The 17,399-nt window shown below is 44.9% G+C and overlaps 1 protein-coding gene across 10 annotated transcripts in view; it reads right to left on the bottom strand.

Moving 5' to 3' along the window:
* Positions 1 to 17,399, bottom strand: part of svila (supervillin a) — an 82,312-nt gene that overhangs the window by 23,251 nt on the left and 41,662 nt on the right. For 6 of the 10 annotated variants that reach the window (XM_041961083.1, XM_041961075.1, XM_041961081.1 and 3 more), the window contains 10 exons: positions 14,027 to 14,914; positions 12,640 to 12,674; positions 10,867 to 10,931; positions 10,114 to 10,250; positions 8,646 to 8,741; positions 7,891 to 8,203; positions 7,341 to 7,406; positions 5,983 to 6,487; positions 4,226 to 4,409; positions 1,997 to 2,129 (listed from right to left, as the gene is read on the bottom strand). In XM_041961083.1, coding sequence (XP_041817017.1) covers positions 1,997 to 2,129; positions 4,226 to 4,409; positions 5,983 to 6,487; positions 7,341 to 7,406; positions 7,891 to 8,203; positions 8,646 to 8,741; positions 10,114 to 10,250; positions 10,867 to 10,931; positions 12,640 to 12,674; positions 14,027 to 14,914 — 2,422 coding nt within the window. The remainder of the gene's footprint in view (positions 1 to 1,996; positions 2,130 to 4,225; positions 4,410 to 5,982; positions 6,488 to 7,340; positions 7,407 to 7,890; positions 8,204 to 8,645; positions 8,742 to 10,113; positions 10,251 to 10,866; positions 10,932 to 12,639; positions 12,675 to 14,026; positions 14,915 to 17,399) is intronic. The other 4 variants (XM_041961080.1, XM_041961084.1, XM_041961085.1 and 1 more) reach the window with 2 other exon arrangements.

The raw sequence follows: 17,399 nt of genomic DNA, 5'->3' as shown, positions 1-17,399 counted from the left end.
CCTTCCTCTTGACTGCTACTTTAAGTCTTTTCCTGACGTCATTAAAATATTGCGCTTTTTGATTAAAACAAAGAAGAGGCAGTTCAACACATAGCAGATTGATCACGACAGCATCAGAGCATTTAAAGCAAAACTCTTCCTGACCTGAAATGGACTAAAAACCAGAAGTCAGAATGTGCACAGGCGGAGCTGTCGAGCCGAGCTGAACAAACCCTGATAAGCAGCTGGAAACACAAACAGCCCAGCTGATGAGGACGGTAGCTGTTGTGAATATGTCTAAACAGAGAGGTACAGCCCCACCCGAACCATCCCTTCAAAAACAAACAGAGGATGCCAACACAGAAAGCCACTCAACAGGCAGAGGATGAAATGAGGTTTATTTTTTGTTAAAGGTAAAGGACATGCAGACAGAGACAAAGGCAAACAGACGGATGAAAGGTTACATTAACATGCAGTTCAGTGGAAAGAAAAGCTGAAGCCAGGCAAGACAAAATACACAGGCTACATGACCCAGGACAGTTAGTCGTTACTGTCAGCGACTCTGACACAGTCCTTCAAACAGCAGCACACAAACTATTTCACTTTTTTCTGAGAAGCAAACTTTACATCTCAATATGTGTGTAATTTACACAAAATCAGGCTTTTAAATTCAGCATAATGTGCTCTGATCTTAATAATCTCTAATCAAAACAACGTAACAAATATGCACCGGATATTCTACAGAGAAATTAAACTGCTACGTGTGGCTGGAAATGTTCAAAATGAAATCATTTGATCAAATAGAAATTTAATTTTCCTTTTGTGTACAGATGATGTAAGTAAAAAGGTTAAAAATCCAATTTCGTAGTTGAACATGCATATCTACTACCAAAATGAAGATGCAACTCTGATGAAACATAATTTTTTGTGTACTCTTTTGCATTTGAGTGATGTCCTTATTTCAGCTCATCTCTAATGAAAATGAGATGGAAAAACTGCGAAAGACTAATTTAATTTCATAGTTTAGGATGTACAATGTCTGCCAATTTGAAAATGAAAAGACCATTTCACAGTCATTGTCATCCTCATCATGGCAGTGCTATGGCGAAGAGCACGCCAAAAATCACTTTCCCATTGAATTTTCATGTTTAGCCGGAATTATGTACTTTGAAACATACAAATGACAATGACTTTTTCATTTCAGGTTTCATTCTAATTCATATTGTCATTCATGATGCGCAAATAAAAAAATACTTTTTAATGAATTAAATTATTTCATTTTAACATTGGCAGCGATACACTTCCATAGCCATGGAGTGAAAACATTATGAAATAATGTGCAAGTGATCCAAGTACAACCGTGTCTACCATATTGTATAACTGAAAAAAAAAGCAGATTAACTGCAGTTCAAGCACAAAAACATGCAAGAGCTGTTTATGAGACAGAACAGAGGACAGAGACAAAGAGAAGACAAAGACATGGACAATACACAGCCTCTCTGTTTAGAGATATTCAAACTGTTACTGAGTGCATCTGCAGGTTTCTACTGCAAAACTCAATACTCAATGGCTGTCAATCCCTCTGACATTCCTCCGACTCTGGAGCTACATATCAGCAAAGGATCGAAAACATCTCCAGAATCTGTTTACTAAACAGCCCGACTTCAGAGGCTGATGCAGGAAATGCTTGCTGTCGTAATGCGACACTGTGGATAAAAGAAATGAAATGAGTGCAGCCTCAGTGGCATGTTGCGGCGCTGCGTGAGGGCTGCCTTCAAGGCTCATGGGCATAAAGTGGTGGAGTGACAGTTAAATCAGGTCCCTGGAGGTGTTTGTGTGTTCTGAAGTTTAGTAGGAAGTGCGTCAAACAGGACACTCCATCTTTTATACATGACATGAATGGAGCGTACAGTCAGAGGGGCAGGAAAAGCATAATGTAACACACATGACAGCCACAGACCGCCTGTCTCAGGCCGATGTGCTCAGTCAGCAGTGAGTGTGCACGTCAGGTTGTTACCTTCGCCTGGAAGCTCTGCTCCACCTCCCAGAGCTGAGACTGCTGTTCAGCCGCGGCGGCCTTCACCACATCCTGCTTCCTATTGATCCTGTTCCTCCAGTCCTGCTCACCGCTCTTCTTCAACAAAGCCACCCTGAGGAGTGAGGCACAGCAGAGGGCGGGGAAGCGTTACAATAAAGTGGGAAAGGGACAGATTTAAAAAATGGACACATAGATTTATCAGTCAATACCATCATCGCATACAGATACTAAAGTGAGAGCCAATACAAGAATACACGAAAGGAAGACAGACACCGTTTGCAAGAGGTTACTGCAAGGTTAACACTTGTTAAAATACATTTAATCCAGCCTGTCACAACTGAAGCCAACAAAAAACAGAGACGACGCAACGTGCCCTTTAGTCTCATCTACAGGACTGTTTACAGTGAGGACAGCAGACACTGTCTTCACTGTCTCATCTACATCTGTCTTTAGTCTCATCTACGGGACTGTTTACAGTGAGGACAGCAGACAGAAAGCAGAGGCAGACAGCATGCCGCTTAGCAGCCGCAGTCAGAAATGCTGTAAAGCTCTGGATCGTGGAGAAACACACAGTACAATTAGACATAAAGATCACTTAGAGATGTCAGTCAGTGTAACCAGGCCGGGAGAGTATTTGACACACTCAAGGAGTTAAAGCAATAAAAAAAGGTGCTAAAGTAAACGTCGCCAAACATTAAGGGAACACTAACTTTAAATTTAGATGTATCAGCTTTTAGATGAGAGAAACTGGGATGAGGCACGAAGCACACGGAGGATTAAAACATCAAAAACTGAAGTGTAGAGTGAAAAGAACAGAGATCCGATTATTGAGCTCTCATCTGTCAGTAGGGAGCAGAGCAGACCCGAGGGGTCAGGGTGTTGGCAGTGCCCTCTGGCCCTCTCACAACCAGCCCTCTGTGACCCAGTGAGGGGATGCCCTGTTCTGCCCCGGGGGCACCAAATAACAGGATGAAAGTAACACTGAATAGATGTCACCAGCTGTATCTGGGATACAGATCGTGCCTGCAGGAAAATCCTTCGAAAAGACTCACAGACGTGCCGACATGGTGAAAGAATGAGACGTGACGGAAAGCACGACAAGCTAACTAGAACAGGCTACACACACCGTTTAACCCTAGTTTACATGTACTGCCATTATGTCATCAATCAATTTAGTGTCCAACCAGCTCGTTAACACAACGTGACATAACTACACTTATGTAATCATTTCATTTGTCGGGGAATTCTGTGCTGAGCTTCAGTTAAAACTTAGACAAGTACATTTAAAATGCACTGCAACGATTTCACTCCATAAAAATAAAGTAACATGTAAACATGGTGTGTACTGACAATATGCGACCAAGCAGCACTGAATGTGCCCAAGGGCTCGATGGCCTACATCATTCTCAAATGGAAGAAGTCTGGGACCACCAACAGCCTCCCAAGACCTGGTTACCCAGCTAAACTGAACTATCGGGGACGAAGGGCCTTGGTCAGACAGGCAAGCTTGTGGGGATGGCTGAACGTTACAGAAGGACAACCATCAGCGCAGCACTCCACCAATCAGGCCTTTATGGTAGAGTGACCAGATGGAAGCCCTTCCTCACTAAAAGGGACATGACAGGGGGCTGGGAGTTTGCAAAAAGCACCTGAACGACTCTCAGACCTTTAGAAGCAAAACCCTCTGGTCTGATGAAATGATGACTGAACTATTTGTTCATAATTCCCAACAGTGTGTGTGGAGGAAACCATTGAGTGAGCTTCACCTCATTAACACCATCCTTACAGTCCAAGACTGTGGGGACGATTTTCTGTAACAGCGACTGAGACACTTTGGATTGCTGACCAAAATACTTATTATATAAAACACCTGTTATATATCCCATATAATCCCAACAAACTTTTGTAGTCAGGTGTATTAAGTTTAGTACCATTCAAACTTCAGTGTGAATGACAGCGTCCACTCTATCTACTCTGCTTCTGTTGTTAATATTCCACTCTTTATTCTAGGAAGCACATAATGTGATAAAAACTCTAGCAATCCACTAACTCGCTCTGTTTTCTTGACCTTTGCTGGCTTCATTTACTAACCAACTGATGCGATATTTTAGGTCAAGCTGATGTAACTGGCATTCAGATTAAATGACAAGTGAAACAGTCCTGACGTAGCTTTAAATGAGTAAGAGCTGACCAAGCCACCGGGCTCACCTCTCTTTGATGGACATGTGTCTGGCCGTCATCATGTCGCTCAGCTCGTCTCCCTGCTCGAGCTCCACCAGGCCCGGTGTGTGTCCGCTGTCGTCCGTGTGTGTGTCTGCCGCTGGAGGCTGACACTCACTCCTGGGCAAACCAGATGCTGCTCTGGATGTTAGCGCAGTGGACTCCGGCGGCTCTGCGAGCATGAGCAGACCGGCACACAGGAAGGAGTGAGTACAATCAATAGCATGACAACAATTGCAGAAATGTGAACATGGTTCCCACGCTGGATTAGATTTCAGATGGCACCATTTGCTGCTTGGGAAGGGCTTATGTGAATAAAAAGAGGTGTGAAACAGGATTTAAAATACAGTGCACAAATTGATCCATTTATGAATCTCCCTGATGTTTAGGATTCACCCCTCTAAATACCACAATATTCCAATAATTCAGTGACTACAGGGTTTTGCATGCAGGTACAGTCATCACTCTCACGATGCAAAGTAAGCAGCACAAAACAGCGTGGGAGCAAACATCTTTCATGCTTACCAAGAGGCTCTGATCTTCCTGTGAGAAGCAGCGCAGATGCTTTTCACAGCTTCAAACCTCCCTGCCACAGCTGTAATCAAATCACCCACGCTGCTCTGCAGGAACACTGACGCTCGCTTGTGCAGGCGCTACTGCCCGTTTGTGTCTGTGCGTCCACTCTACTCTGCACTGTCCCCACGCTGCTAATCGAACACAACCGTCTGGCTGGTGTCTGTGCTCTCTGACAGGCTGCGAGCTGATGCAGAGCCAGCCGAAGTGTGACTGCTGCTCAGACATAAAGGAAGTCTGCAGCCACAGTCTGAGTGTAACACTTTCACAGCCGCAGGAAGTGTGGTTGAATGAGACGCGCTTGTTGACTGTGAAACTGACACTGGTGTTTATTCAGTTCGCTCTTTAAATAATTAAAGCCCACTTTACTCCTCTATCCAGCATCACTTTCTTCTTTAAATCTTTTTCTGTGGAAGCCAAAACCACCAAAAAAAAATCCTTGCTCCCTATAGTGTGTAAAGTACAAATAAAACACAGAGCTTTGAATGCTAATCAGCATGCTAACATGCTTATAATGACAATGCTAACATGGTGATACTTATCAGGTATAAATCCTTAGCATGCAAGCATTTGCTAATTTGCACACTTAAAAAAAATGATTTTGTTCAACCACTTACCACAAAATGCTTTGTACTTGTGGATAATATACATGAAAAACCTGATTTCAAAATGCTAACATGACAACATTATGACAAGCATAACATGGTAATGTTATGGTGGTGTGATGTTAACCATGAGCACCATCTTAATTTTGTATGTAAGCGTGAAAATATTTGCTAATTAGCTCAAAGCCTGAAATTGACAGTGGTACTGATTTTAGTCTTACAGTTAGCTCTGTAAGTATCATAACCCAAACCCTTTACCTTTAAAACTCCAACTCCCACTTATCACAAGATCTTGTCACTAAGGACATTTGTATACAAAAATGTGGCCAGTGTTAGTTTACATCTGCTCAAAGCTGGATATTGTAACAGCGAATGTGGTTTGAAGTTCTTTGCTAGACTTGATATTGTATAAACTGTGGAAAAGCATAATATCACTTTTAAATTATGTAATTTGTTAAAGTTGTCAAACAGATGTTCAAAGTTCACATACAGTGCAACAAAGAATTAGTTCTCCGACACAAAGGAAGCAGAAAGTGAAAAGCTCCAACAGATCTTTGGATTTCTTACCTCCACTGATGGCCTTGCTCCTCTGAAGGTCTCGGTACTGTCCTTCCTCCCTAAGATACGCCTCCTGCCACTCCTGGAGCATGTGGCTCTTTGAGCTCTGCACGGCCCCCCCCTGTCTGGTCAGCCACTGTAGCTCCTCCTCCTCCTCCCCCCTCCTCTCTCTTCCAGTCTGGGGCTGGGGCAGAGCGGCCTGCTTGACCGCTCCCTGAGGAGAGGGCAGCTTCCTTTTCCCTCCTCCCAGATCAGCTCTGTCTTCTTCCTCAGACAAGATTCGGGGCCTCTGGTGGTCCACGGCGTCCTGGGACCTGCAGGTTGGTCCGTCTGGATGGCGGGGGGGCAGAGACGTGGCGGAGCTGGAGGGAGGGAGGGGTTCAAGCCGGGTCGCTGCTCTGGTTATGTGGATGTCTCCGGCGTGGTCAGTGGAGACGGTGCCTCCTGCTCTCAGAGCAGAGGAGGAGGATGAAGCAGGGAGGTGCTCGAACCGAGAGCCTGTGCCGTTCTGAAGCTGTGAAACAAGGAGGCAGAGAGAGTCACAAAGACAGAAGTGGGTCAGTTTGCCAAAGAGGCTGAGAAACAGGTCGCGCGAACTGCACACACACACAAAATGAAGAGAATCACGCTGACGAATCACCGCCTGCCTGACTCACTGCACTTCCTGAGCATCAAAGGGCGGCCTATCACGCCGGTCAGTTGCAGCCCACATCACAAAGCCATGCCAGCAACCCCCCCTACGCACAATGCATCCAGCTGTAGCCAAAAGACACACTTTTCAAATTTATAACCATTACTTCACAACAAAAGCATGGGAACTAACCTGATGTTTCTGCTGAGTAATAAATGAGAAGCAACAGTGAACATCCATGGAAACCACAAAAGCGCTGAGAAAAATCTTGCAAAATCTTTTCTGTAAACACAGTCCTTCAACTCCTTTTTCTTTCAGCCTCACTCCTCTTTCTCATGCTTCCCCTCCCTGAAGCAGTTGCCAGTTTCAAACGAGCTGATGACAAATAGCTGCTTTCAGTCCATGTGGCGGCGAGCGGGAGTTGGAGTGCTTTTGTTCTCCTCTCGTTCACCCCGGAGCATCTTTCAAGCCCACTGAAACATGGCCTGCAGCCCCACCCATCCACACACCGCAGCCTCCCTACTGACACATCGGGATGATGAGAACTGAGTCACAACTTGCTCAGAAGCCGGGCCATGCGCTGTACATTCGGGATGAAATCACACAACATGGACATGATGCCATACAGCGTGTGTTGTTCACAGAAATGTGCGCTCATTTCTGAGGAGAGTGCTCCAGCTGTGCCAGACTCCACTGTCTCAGGCAAATGCATGGTGATAGTTCAGAGGAACCTTACTTGCAGGTGCTCTACTGGGCTGTCACACAGCTCCTGTTCATCAGTGATGTCTATGTCTGAAGACTCCTGGAGCAGAGACACGCACATGCTACAATGCATGGTTCATGTACGCTCTATTCTAGCAGAAATGGGTCGTATTGCATCTGCCTGAAACTCTGATACACTTAATATTTTCTTAATGTTATATCTCATGGTCTTTGTTTTTACTTAATAGTCTGATTCAGTTTACCATATTGCAGATAGGTGCAAAAATTATTCACCTTTGGGTGCAGCTACCTCCTGAAGTCTCTGCTTTTTGCTTGACTTTCTCACACTCGAGACAGACATCGTGACTGGGCCAAGATATTCTCGAGCACATCATTTAGCAATTCTTTTAAACGATGTATGTGTGACACTTTACAGCTTTGTGCAAAAATCTCTCTGCTTTCCAAAACTTCACAAACTCAAGAAACAGCAATACATTCTCGTTAGAATAAAAGGTAGAGAGCTGGAATAATTTTAGTTTATTATTCTGCAGGATAAACTGCACATTTTCCTGCTCCTCCCCTACCTGCTCCAAATCTCCCAGTGTTATGGGCTGCGTCTGGTAGCGAGCGTTGGCCCTGCGCTGGCGAGTGTCCCCTCGGGTGCGGGTTACCCTGGTGGGAGGCTGAGCCAGTCTGTTGAACAGGGCCATCTTCTCTGCCAAGCTGAGGGTGCAGAGGTCAGGCTCCTCCTGGCCCTGGCCCTGGCCCTGGCCCTGGCCCTGGCCCTGCATTGTGGACACCGGCTCAACGCCCTGGCTCTCCTGGATATCCTGCACCTGCCGGGCCTCCCACACCGGCTCCTGGGCGGTGGCGCTCTGCTGCAAGGCTGCCTGCAGGCTGAGGGGCAGGAAAACACCCGAGAGAAAAAGGGGTAGCAGAAAAGGAGACTTCTGGTGAGCAGGGGAGGAGCTCAAGCAAGCTAGCAAGTGGCATGCTACATGGCAGGTAGTATTGTGTCGTAAAACAGGTGGTTACACACACACACACAGTAAATCATGCCGACCAAAAACAAAACTATGACATTAGGTAAACTCCCTCTAGTCTTTTTAGTCCTTTAATAATTCAATAATGTAGTTTCCTGCAGTCGCTTAGGAGGGCACCAAAACTCAAAAAGACATTGTGCATGACGATATCACACTACTAAGAGCTTCCATCATTCACATCCTGTAAGGTCAAACTTGCGAGAGCATCAGTCTGAAAAGAACTCTATGTCAATAACGTCAATCATGTTAGTCACACACTGCAGGTTGGCATGAGCATTCATGTCCGTGCCATGTACCTGTACGGCGGGACAGTGCTGCAAACTAGGGTGGGGCTGGGGACACGTGCTACAGCAGTGTGAACGCTCACTGTTTGTGGCACGTGAGTGGGGACGCTACAGGAGCCAAGGACGAGGACAAAGTCACGCATAGAGAGAGGCAGAGAGAGACACAGGTGACAGAAGGGAATGACCCCATTTGATTCCCAGAAAAAAAAACTTCAAATTAAGCTAAGAGAGAAGAGGATAAAGCAAGAGCAGGGTCAGAACAGTGTTCGTAAAATTTCATGTCAGAATTCATGGAGAATATCACAAACAATGACATTTTGAATCATGAGTGAGAGAATGTTACGGGTTAGCCATCAGGATGACAACAGAAGAAAAAGTTGCTGCATTAAAGCTTAGAGAAGTTTCAAATATTGAGAAGGCAGGTTCAACCCAAATAACAAAACACACAGTGTATATGTATATATGTATATTATAACGTTTTTTTCATATATATATATATATATATGTGAAAAACTCAGGATAGTCCAAAGAATCTACAGACTATTTCTGCTGTATTTTGTTCCAAAACTGATCACGGTGATATCTGGATAATTCATGTCTCCACAAAATCATGTTGCTGTTGAATGATTAAAATTTTCAGTTATTCTCATGGCTGTGAACACAACACAACAACATCCTGTTCACTGCTGTCCTGGGGTGGAGGCAGAAATCTCAGATCTCTGAAATGTGACTAGAAACCATTGAGGTGAACTGATTTAAAGGAATGTTTGTTATGCCCTCATTGCTTTTTCTTAGATCAGATTGGATTTATTGCTCATCCATTTTACTGGCCGATATCAGATTCCAGTGTGAACTGGTCACAGTCCTGAACTGACCCGCATGCACAAATGAAAAGTAACATGTCATACGACGTCACACGCAGCTTGCTGTCTTATACAAGTAAACACGGATTGAACACTGAAGTCAGCGATGGTGCGCAGTGGACGCCAGCGAATTAGAGAGCAGATGATAACGAGGATGAGGAGGAAGAGAGACAAAGTTTTAATAAGGGCTTTTTGTTGAGCAATGGCTGCTACCTCCAGCTACCTGCAGTCTGTACACCACCTTATCTTAGCATAAAGACTGAAAGCAAGAGGAAACGACTCGCCTGGTTCTCTCTGAGGTTCATAAATACATCTACAATACCTCTAAAGATCACACAATATCTCTTGTTTATTTAATTTGGAAAAAAAAAAGGGTAAAAATGACAAGCTGAGATTCCGCTGTAACTGTCTTTTGCCGATCAGCAGCCAGGGCCAGAGAGTGCCAGTCTTCCAGTTTTTATGCTAAGCTAAACTAATCCCCTCATGCATCTAACTCCACACTGAAGACCTGAAAATGTTATTGATCTTCTCATGTACCTCAAAAAAGCACATTTCCAAAGATGACAAACTATGCCTTTAGCCTTCTGCTTTAAACAAAGAAACCTGCAGAGATGTACCTGGCAGCGATGACTACTTCCTCAGTGGTGACTGGCTGAGTTCTGGATCGGTCTTGTGTCCGTCTTAGTCTCCTGTCCACCGCTGCGTTCCTGGACCTTGCTGTAGGTGCTGCGCCGTCAATGCTCTTCTCCAGTTCCTGAATGGAAACATTGGGGTAAACATGGAAAATCATTCTAAATCAATATTTCACCTCACCTTAACTCTAGTGGGATAACTTCCCTGAGCTGCCGTGAGGCTGTGTTGCAAGTGAAAGACTGATGAAACATGGGCTTCACAGACTTTAAGCAGAGAATATTTGCATTGAGTGACAGTGGGCTTGATGACTGAATCGGTCTCTGAAGCAGATGACCATATGGCTCTAGCAATTAGCATTGATTAACAGTGATTAAAGACAGACGATTGAGTACATTAAGATCAATTATCACAGCTGTTCGGAAATTAAAGCATCTACTGAACTGAGCTTAACCAACTGAGACAACAGGACATGTTTCAGGTCAATTTCACAGATGTGGAGTGAAATGTGCTCCATCAAAATGCTGGTTTCGGTAGAACGCCTGCGCTGAAACCAAATCGTGAGTATTTCCAAGTTGTCATCTCTAAATCCTCACAGGAAGGAGGACAGGAAGGACAAAAAAAAAAGCAGACCGTGTCAATGTTTGTGTCTTTGATTGGAAGCACATTTCTCCACACTTGGTGTCTGAATGCAGCATGCACTGTGCAGAAATGAGAGGACAAACATAGTTGAAGCTCACCCTGAAGAGAGAGCGCTTGGCTGCTACGCTCAGCTTGGCTCGTTCATCGAGCTTCTCTTCATCAGCTGTGGAGACCGAGGCAGAGAGAAAGAAGACACTTCAGAAACTTTGGATGAAAAGATTATGGTCAGAATGACCTCCATTAACAACCTGCTGACCTGACCAACTGAACATTGTTCCAACTTCAAAGACTTTACTGTATCTAATTCTGCGAAGTTTCTAAACCAGGGGCAGCATCAGTAAATAAGGGGGGTGGGCTTAGCGAACAGCCAATTATTTGTCCTCGCTAAAAATCGTTTCATGGGTAAACCTGAATTTCAAAACAGTCTGATGGGGAAAAATCAGCCTTCTGTTTACAGCGTAGAAGACACGACTATTTAACTTTTTCCAGCATAATCCTGTTAGATGAATATATGACAGCAAATTCACTGCTGATGTGCAAACTCTTCAGAGATTCGACTGATTTACATTTGTCGTCTCCCAGAAATATTCCATCTGCTGTGATCAAAGGAGACTTTTCTAAATTTCTAATTTCAAATCCACTCATCACCGTCATAGTGTTTACATTCATCACTACACACCACCAGAACCATCTGGCTTTATAGCTGGGAGCAAAGATAAACCATAAAACCTGCGACTGGCGTCACGGGTGAGACGATGCAGCGCCAGACAGGTGTGAGAGGCATGGCTGCACACACACTCACACACTCTCTGCAAGGCATATGACATGACATCACCAAACAGCTATTCCCTTTGACTGACGCTCTGCTCCCTCTAATTCTGTCAGAACAAAAGGCGTCCCGGCTGAGTGTGTGCTTATAAGAAGCAGATGAGCTGCTCTTGCCCTCAGCTGCTGTGCTGTTATGCTACTGTGAGCACAAGTAACGACTCTGTAAACTCCACTTCAAAATGTTGGGCTTCCCTGGTAAAAACATAAGACCTTAAAAAGGCAGATTTAAGTCTGTCTATTCTTGATGCTTTGATAGAGAGACACTGGAAAGTCTATTTTATTCATTTATGGTTGGCTGCAACTCCGAAACTCCAGATATTCATGTCAATCATGTTGTTTTCATTGGCAACTGGACCAGACATTGTTTAGCCGTAGTTAAGGATTTAGTACTTCAGTTGTTAAGTATTGACCAGCTTTAGATAACAGCGTCTGTCCCACACTGAAACTCTGCACCTAACTAGCTGCTGTTGACATCATCATCAACTCAGCCCCTCCCAAGAAAAAAGACTGATGAAACTGAAGTCACTCAGAGACTTGAGACTGTCACGAGTCCTCCACTTAGCTTTTGTTGGCATTCTTACTGTTTCAAAGAACCTAATACAGTGTAAATGTTTGCTTTTGGTAGCATTAACTCATATGTCAAAATTACACCATGAAACTAAAACTATTGTCCCTGCATGATTCATCAGCAACAAACAAAACTGCATCACTTTTACTGCTGTAAATGTGCCACCAGACATTATGCAACAGGAAGTCTGAGCCAAGCAATCTCGCTGGTCAAAGACATACTACAGACAGGCCAATAATTCCACTAAAGCTGGCCTTTCTTAATCAATTACTCCTCCAGCACTTGTATGCAGAGCGACAGTAGTTCTTGACCTTAATGTTTACTTCATGTTCGTACAGTACATGTGTTTGTGGGACATACGTTGAGTACAATTAATCCTAAATGACTATAACTGTGTTTATCGACAAATGTAGTTCAATTCTGACCATTTATGACAAAATCTGTGTATTCACTTCTAAGGAAAAAAGGGACTTACCTTCAGTGGAAGCAAACTCTGAACTCACACAGGACCTTTACAAAGGCAAAGAGAAAAGAAAGTTAGCAAAAGCTTCCAGTGTCCATGCAGCAATGCATAATTCGGTAATATAAAAGGTTGGTGAGTCATTGGAGACAAGAGAGAGAAAGCTCGTCGCACAGGAGGTGAGGAGATGCAGAGAGAAGCCGGCGTTTCTGTTACACTGGAAAAGCGACGGCGAGTGTTAGGAGAAGAAATGAAAAAGGCGAAACACAGTCTAGCAAAGCAGACTAAGCTAGAGAATTAGACAGCATTACAGAAGTCTGTTCGGTTCCATGGTCTCAGGGAGTGATTACCAACAAAGGCCAATTCATTCTTCTCTGGTATGGTCACATGTGATGACCATTGCCAAGGCCCAATCACAGAGACCTTTGGCCTTTAAGCTTCCCTGTTTGCTAATGTTGTTAGAGTAAGGGGCTAAATCAAGGAGAAACTGAGTGTGTACATGTCTCTCTGTGTGTGTGTGTGTGTGTGTGTGTGATCCAGCTCATGCCATTAATCTGATTATGGATTTACTACATACTACAGAATGATTTACTGTACACTAAACATGACAGACTTGATGATTTATCAGTACAGTGCACCACAACCTGATTGGAATCAACATTTCTGTGCACCAAATATTACAAAACATCATAATGTGATTTCTTTGGCATGCAGGATCATATGGATATTTCCCAGCATTCTTCACGCTCAGCCATGCATTCTCGAGTCCAAAGCAGTACCTATCAGTCTCCTTGCGCTCAGCAGAAGTGATGGGCTGCGTCCTAAACCTCTCTGAGGTCTTTCTACTCTCCCCGGGACAGATATACTGGCGGGGCCTGCGCCCCCTGTCCCTCTCCCCTCTCCATGGGGCCTCATAGCCCATGAGTGCCCTGTCCCCCTCAACTTCACTGGAGGCGTCACCCAAGGAGAGGGTCCAACAGATAGAGCACCCAGAGGAAAGAGAAAACACAGCATGATGAGGAAGAGACAGAGAGGGACTGGGAGCAAAAGTGCAGATGTTTACAAGCAGAGGTGGAGGTTTGTCAGTGACACCCCTGGTTTTGAAGTACATGAGAAAGAGCATGCAGATTTACTGGCAGTTAAAGCATGCACACATTCACAGGCTCCAGGTAGCACCGAGCAAATCACAGTGCCAAAAACCAAACATCATTGGAAGCGTGGGCGATTAACACATGAAAGCCACCTCTACAGGTTAGAAACTCTGCAATAGATTTATGCTTTGGCGTTACTCCGGCCTTAGTTGCTTGTTAGTCATTCAGTAGCCAGCTGATGTTAGGCAGCAAGCATCAGTGTGAGTTCTAGAGAAGCCAGCCAGTGAGAAGCATTTCCCTTTGCCACCTACAGCTCATTCCTGCGACTGGTTGGTGGGGTGGTGGTGCTCTCCATGTAGGAGTGTCTGAGCTGGGCCACAGACACCCGGGCGTCATGCTGACTCTCTCGGTTACTGAAAGCCTCACCCTCCCTGACCTCTCGGGGGTAGTGGGCCTGGTGCTGCAGGTTCCTCTGAATGGGCACTCGTGGATCTCCTGTATCTGACACCGAGCGGTTCAGGGCTGCGCTGGAGGTGGAGTTCCCTGGACCTGCATGTGCCGCTCTGGGCTGGATGTGGGTGGTAGCCAACCCTTTGTGGATATAAATGGCATTTTCACGCTCTCTGGGCCTGCTCTCTGATGTCTGCAGATGGGAGGTGTGCTCTGTTTCATCCCATCTGGCTCTCCCTCTGTGTCCTCCTCTCACAGGGTTCTCTGCCTCAGCCTCCCTTGCCTGGCTGAGACTCAGCACCTTGGACATTCCTAGCTCCTCTTCCCCTCTACCTCTCCACGGGTCCTCAGTGCTCCTCTCCCTGCGGCGGATCTCAGAGGGCAACACTGCTTTCCTGCTCCTCAGAAGGCCCTCTGTCCTCACATCCTCTGACTCCTCAGTCTCTTCCTCCTGGGGCTGCTGCTGCTGCCCGGCTCTGGATGCAGGACCAGACGCCATGGACAGGTAACTGGTGTAACCGCCAACTTCCTGTCCTCCCACTGGCCCAGGTCGAGATAGCTGTGCCACAGGGTGATGGTGGGGATGGGAGTAACCCTGTTGGGGGCCCAGTGGGTCTGTGTGGTAGTGTGAGGAAGGATGGGTCTGGTGCTGAAATTGTCTGCGGTACGCCGACGTTTCTGCAACATTTCCCAGCTCGGGGCTGCGTTGGCGGCCCTCCTCCCTGGCAAGCCTCTCCCTAACTCTGATTCTTCAGGGAAACAAAGGGCTGGTTAGCATTTGTGCTACATGAATAGACACAGCATATGTCTCTTACACTCACAACGATGACTATTGATAAAAGGAGCAGACAAACACAGCACTCAGCTTGAACTCTAATCTGATGATTCTTTCAGTCTGTCTGTCAGCGTGATGGAGGAGCTGATTCTTTTTCTTCTTTGGGTATCAAACTTCAATACTTTTCCATATATGGCCACAATGTGTCCTCAGAAACAAGTTGCAAATGTTGTCAAATACTGAGAGTTGAATTCAAGTGCTTGGTCAGAGTTCTTATCTTGCTAGATCAAATAGTTCCTAAATCATAGTGTTGCAAAGTTTTTTACTGTCCTTGTATTTAGAGCCACTTTCCTTTGTTCTGGCTACTTGTGGTAAGACATTAAATCCTGATCCATGAGGAAATTCAGCATGTTGATGGAAAACACGTTCCAGTTCCTCAGAGTAAGATATTAAAACTAGGCCTGCAGCTACCTATTCTGATTGCCAATTAACCCTTTGACTTTTGTGCTTGATGTTTACTACCTTTATTTACATGCAGGCTTTAAGCAGAGCCACCTAGTGTCGAGGTTAGCAATGCTATATATTGATATTTTCAGAATAGGCTGGGCTAGTAAAAATGCTATATATTTGTATGTGAGTTGTACTGTGCATGTTCTAGGACAGCTTTTGGCCTGTATGTCCACATCTTGTGAACACAGGTGGAATATCTGCATGTGAACTATGGTTCTCCTTCTTCTTGCCTCTATTTAGGATAATCATGTTCTCAGTTTCCGACAGGGGGGTGCAAGCTGGAAATATGTTCAAATGGACTCAGTAAGTTTGCTGGAATAGCTATTAGCTATTTCAGTGGATGTACAGACAACCATCACTGGAGTACTCAGATACTGAAGAAAACCTCCAAGTCTGCTGATTAGGAGGCAACAACTGAAGTTATAAGGAGTCTCTTTATTCTATGATTTCTAAGCACACTGATCAATGTTTATAAAGGACAAAATATTTTCCTAGAAACCGAATCTAACAATAAGTGTTGTAGCTCTAACAGACACACGATGATTTTAGTTTCTACAACAAAACTTGTCTTATATTAGCACTGGTACTGAAAAACTTGAAATGATATCCAGCCTTATTTGAGACAGCACCTACCTAACCTAATTTCTGATAAGGTGAGCAGTGGCAAATAAAAAAGGAAGAAAAGTGAAGTGAAATCAGAGTGGAAGGTGCTAATTGTCCCCAAACCTCAAGTCACAGTATGGCAACATCACCACCCAAAGTTTTACCTTAAGATGTTCAACATAATATGTTCCTGCAAACATTTTTTTTCACATGGGGGTTAAACTGAACACAGCAACATGTGCATGGGAAATGAAGTTATGGTCCGAAGCAAAGGGAACAGCTTGTGGCAATGAGGATGATCATGATGTGATGTCAGCTGACTCTCAAGCTCAAAGCAGAGGCTCTTAAACATTTCTGTCTTCTAATCAGCCCAGGACCCAAACTGTAACCCTATGAGATGAGAAAAGACATTATAGTGATGTAGGGAGGCGTTGGGTTCTGTTCTGATCTACGAAGCACTGCTCATAAGGCTTGATGGGCTCTGGTAAGTCCAGCTGAATGACACATGGCAGGTGATACAGGGGTGAGACACAACCAGCCTGGGGGTACCTCGAGGGCCAGTTGATGAGGGAATGGGTGTCGCCCTCAGCATCAGTCTGGAGGAACCAATCAGTGCTCAGGGTCCCCCTCGCACTGTACCAATGGAAACCCAATGGGAGACAAGTGAGTGGGTCAAAGTCTAGATTCAGCACTCAGCCTTTCCTCTCAGAGCACACGGCACTACATTACACACACCACTGACTTCACACTGAGCTTGACCAGAATGAGAATAGGCTTGGCCACCAGCAGGATCCTGCTAAGCATACAAGCTCAACTCCCCGGTGAGACATTTCTTTGTTACTGTGGTTACTGACATCACACTCAATAAAATGTGAGTTACATGTTACGTTTTTGTTGTTTGTTAAAATAAGAGCAACAAGAAAAACAGAATATGTCTGTTGACTTATATCAGATCAAATCTGGCCACAGAGTGAATCTATGCTGTGTGGAATAAACCATGTTATCAGTGCTTCACTGTATGAAGAGAGAAGGCTCTCTAAAGTCAGATTTATCTACCGAAGCACATATTCAGAGGAAATGCCGTCTCACTACACCACAGCCAAAAGGCAGATGAGTCATGCTGCCCCTCTGATGCTACATAAAGACAGATCACTTTAATTAAGCAGAAGCCTGAGTTCGACAGAATCAGGGAGAATGTGCCGCAGTCATGAATACAGAAAGAGAGGACCCGAGCTGGACCACTTCCAAATTATACTCAGCCTAATCAGGTCAGGTAGGGGTTTAACTGCCACAGATCTTGGGTCGGTGTGTCAATATGTCTAAAACCCGAGTGGATCCGAATGGAT

Source organism: Chelmon rostratus, chromosome 20 (genome assembly GCF_017976325.1).
Source record: "Chelmon rostratus isolate fCheRos1 chromosome 20, fCheRos1.pri, whole genome shotgun sequence".
Lineage (NCBI taxonomy): Eukaryota > Metazoa > Chordata > Actinopteri > Chaetodontiformes > Chaetodontidae > Chelmon > Chelmon rostratus.
Note: the sequence above shows the minus strand (reverse complement) of the source record. Positions and strands in the feature narration are given on the sequence as shown.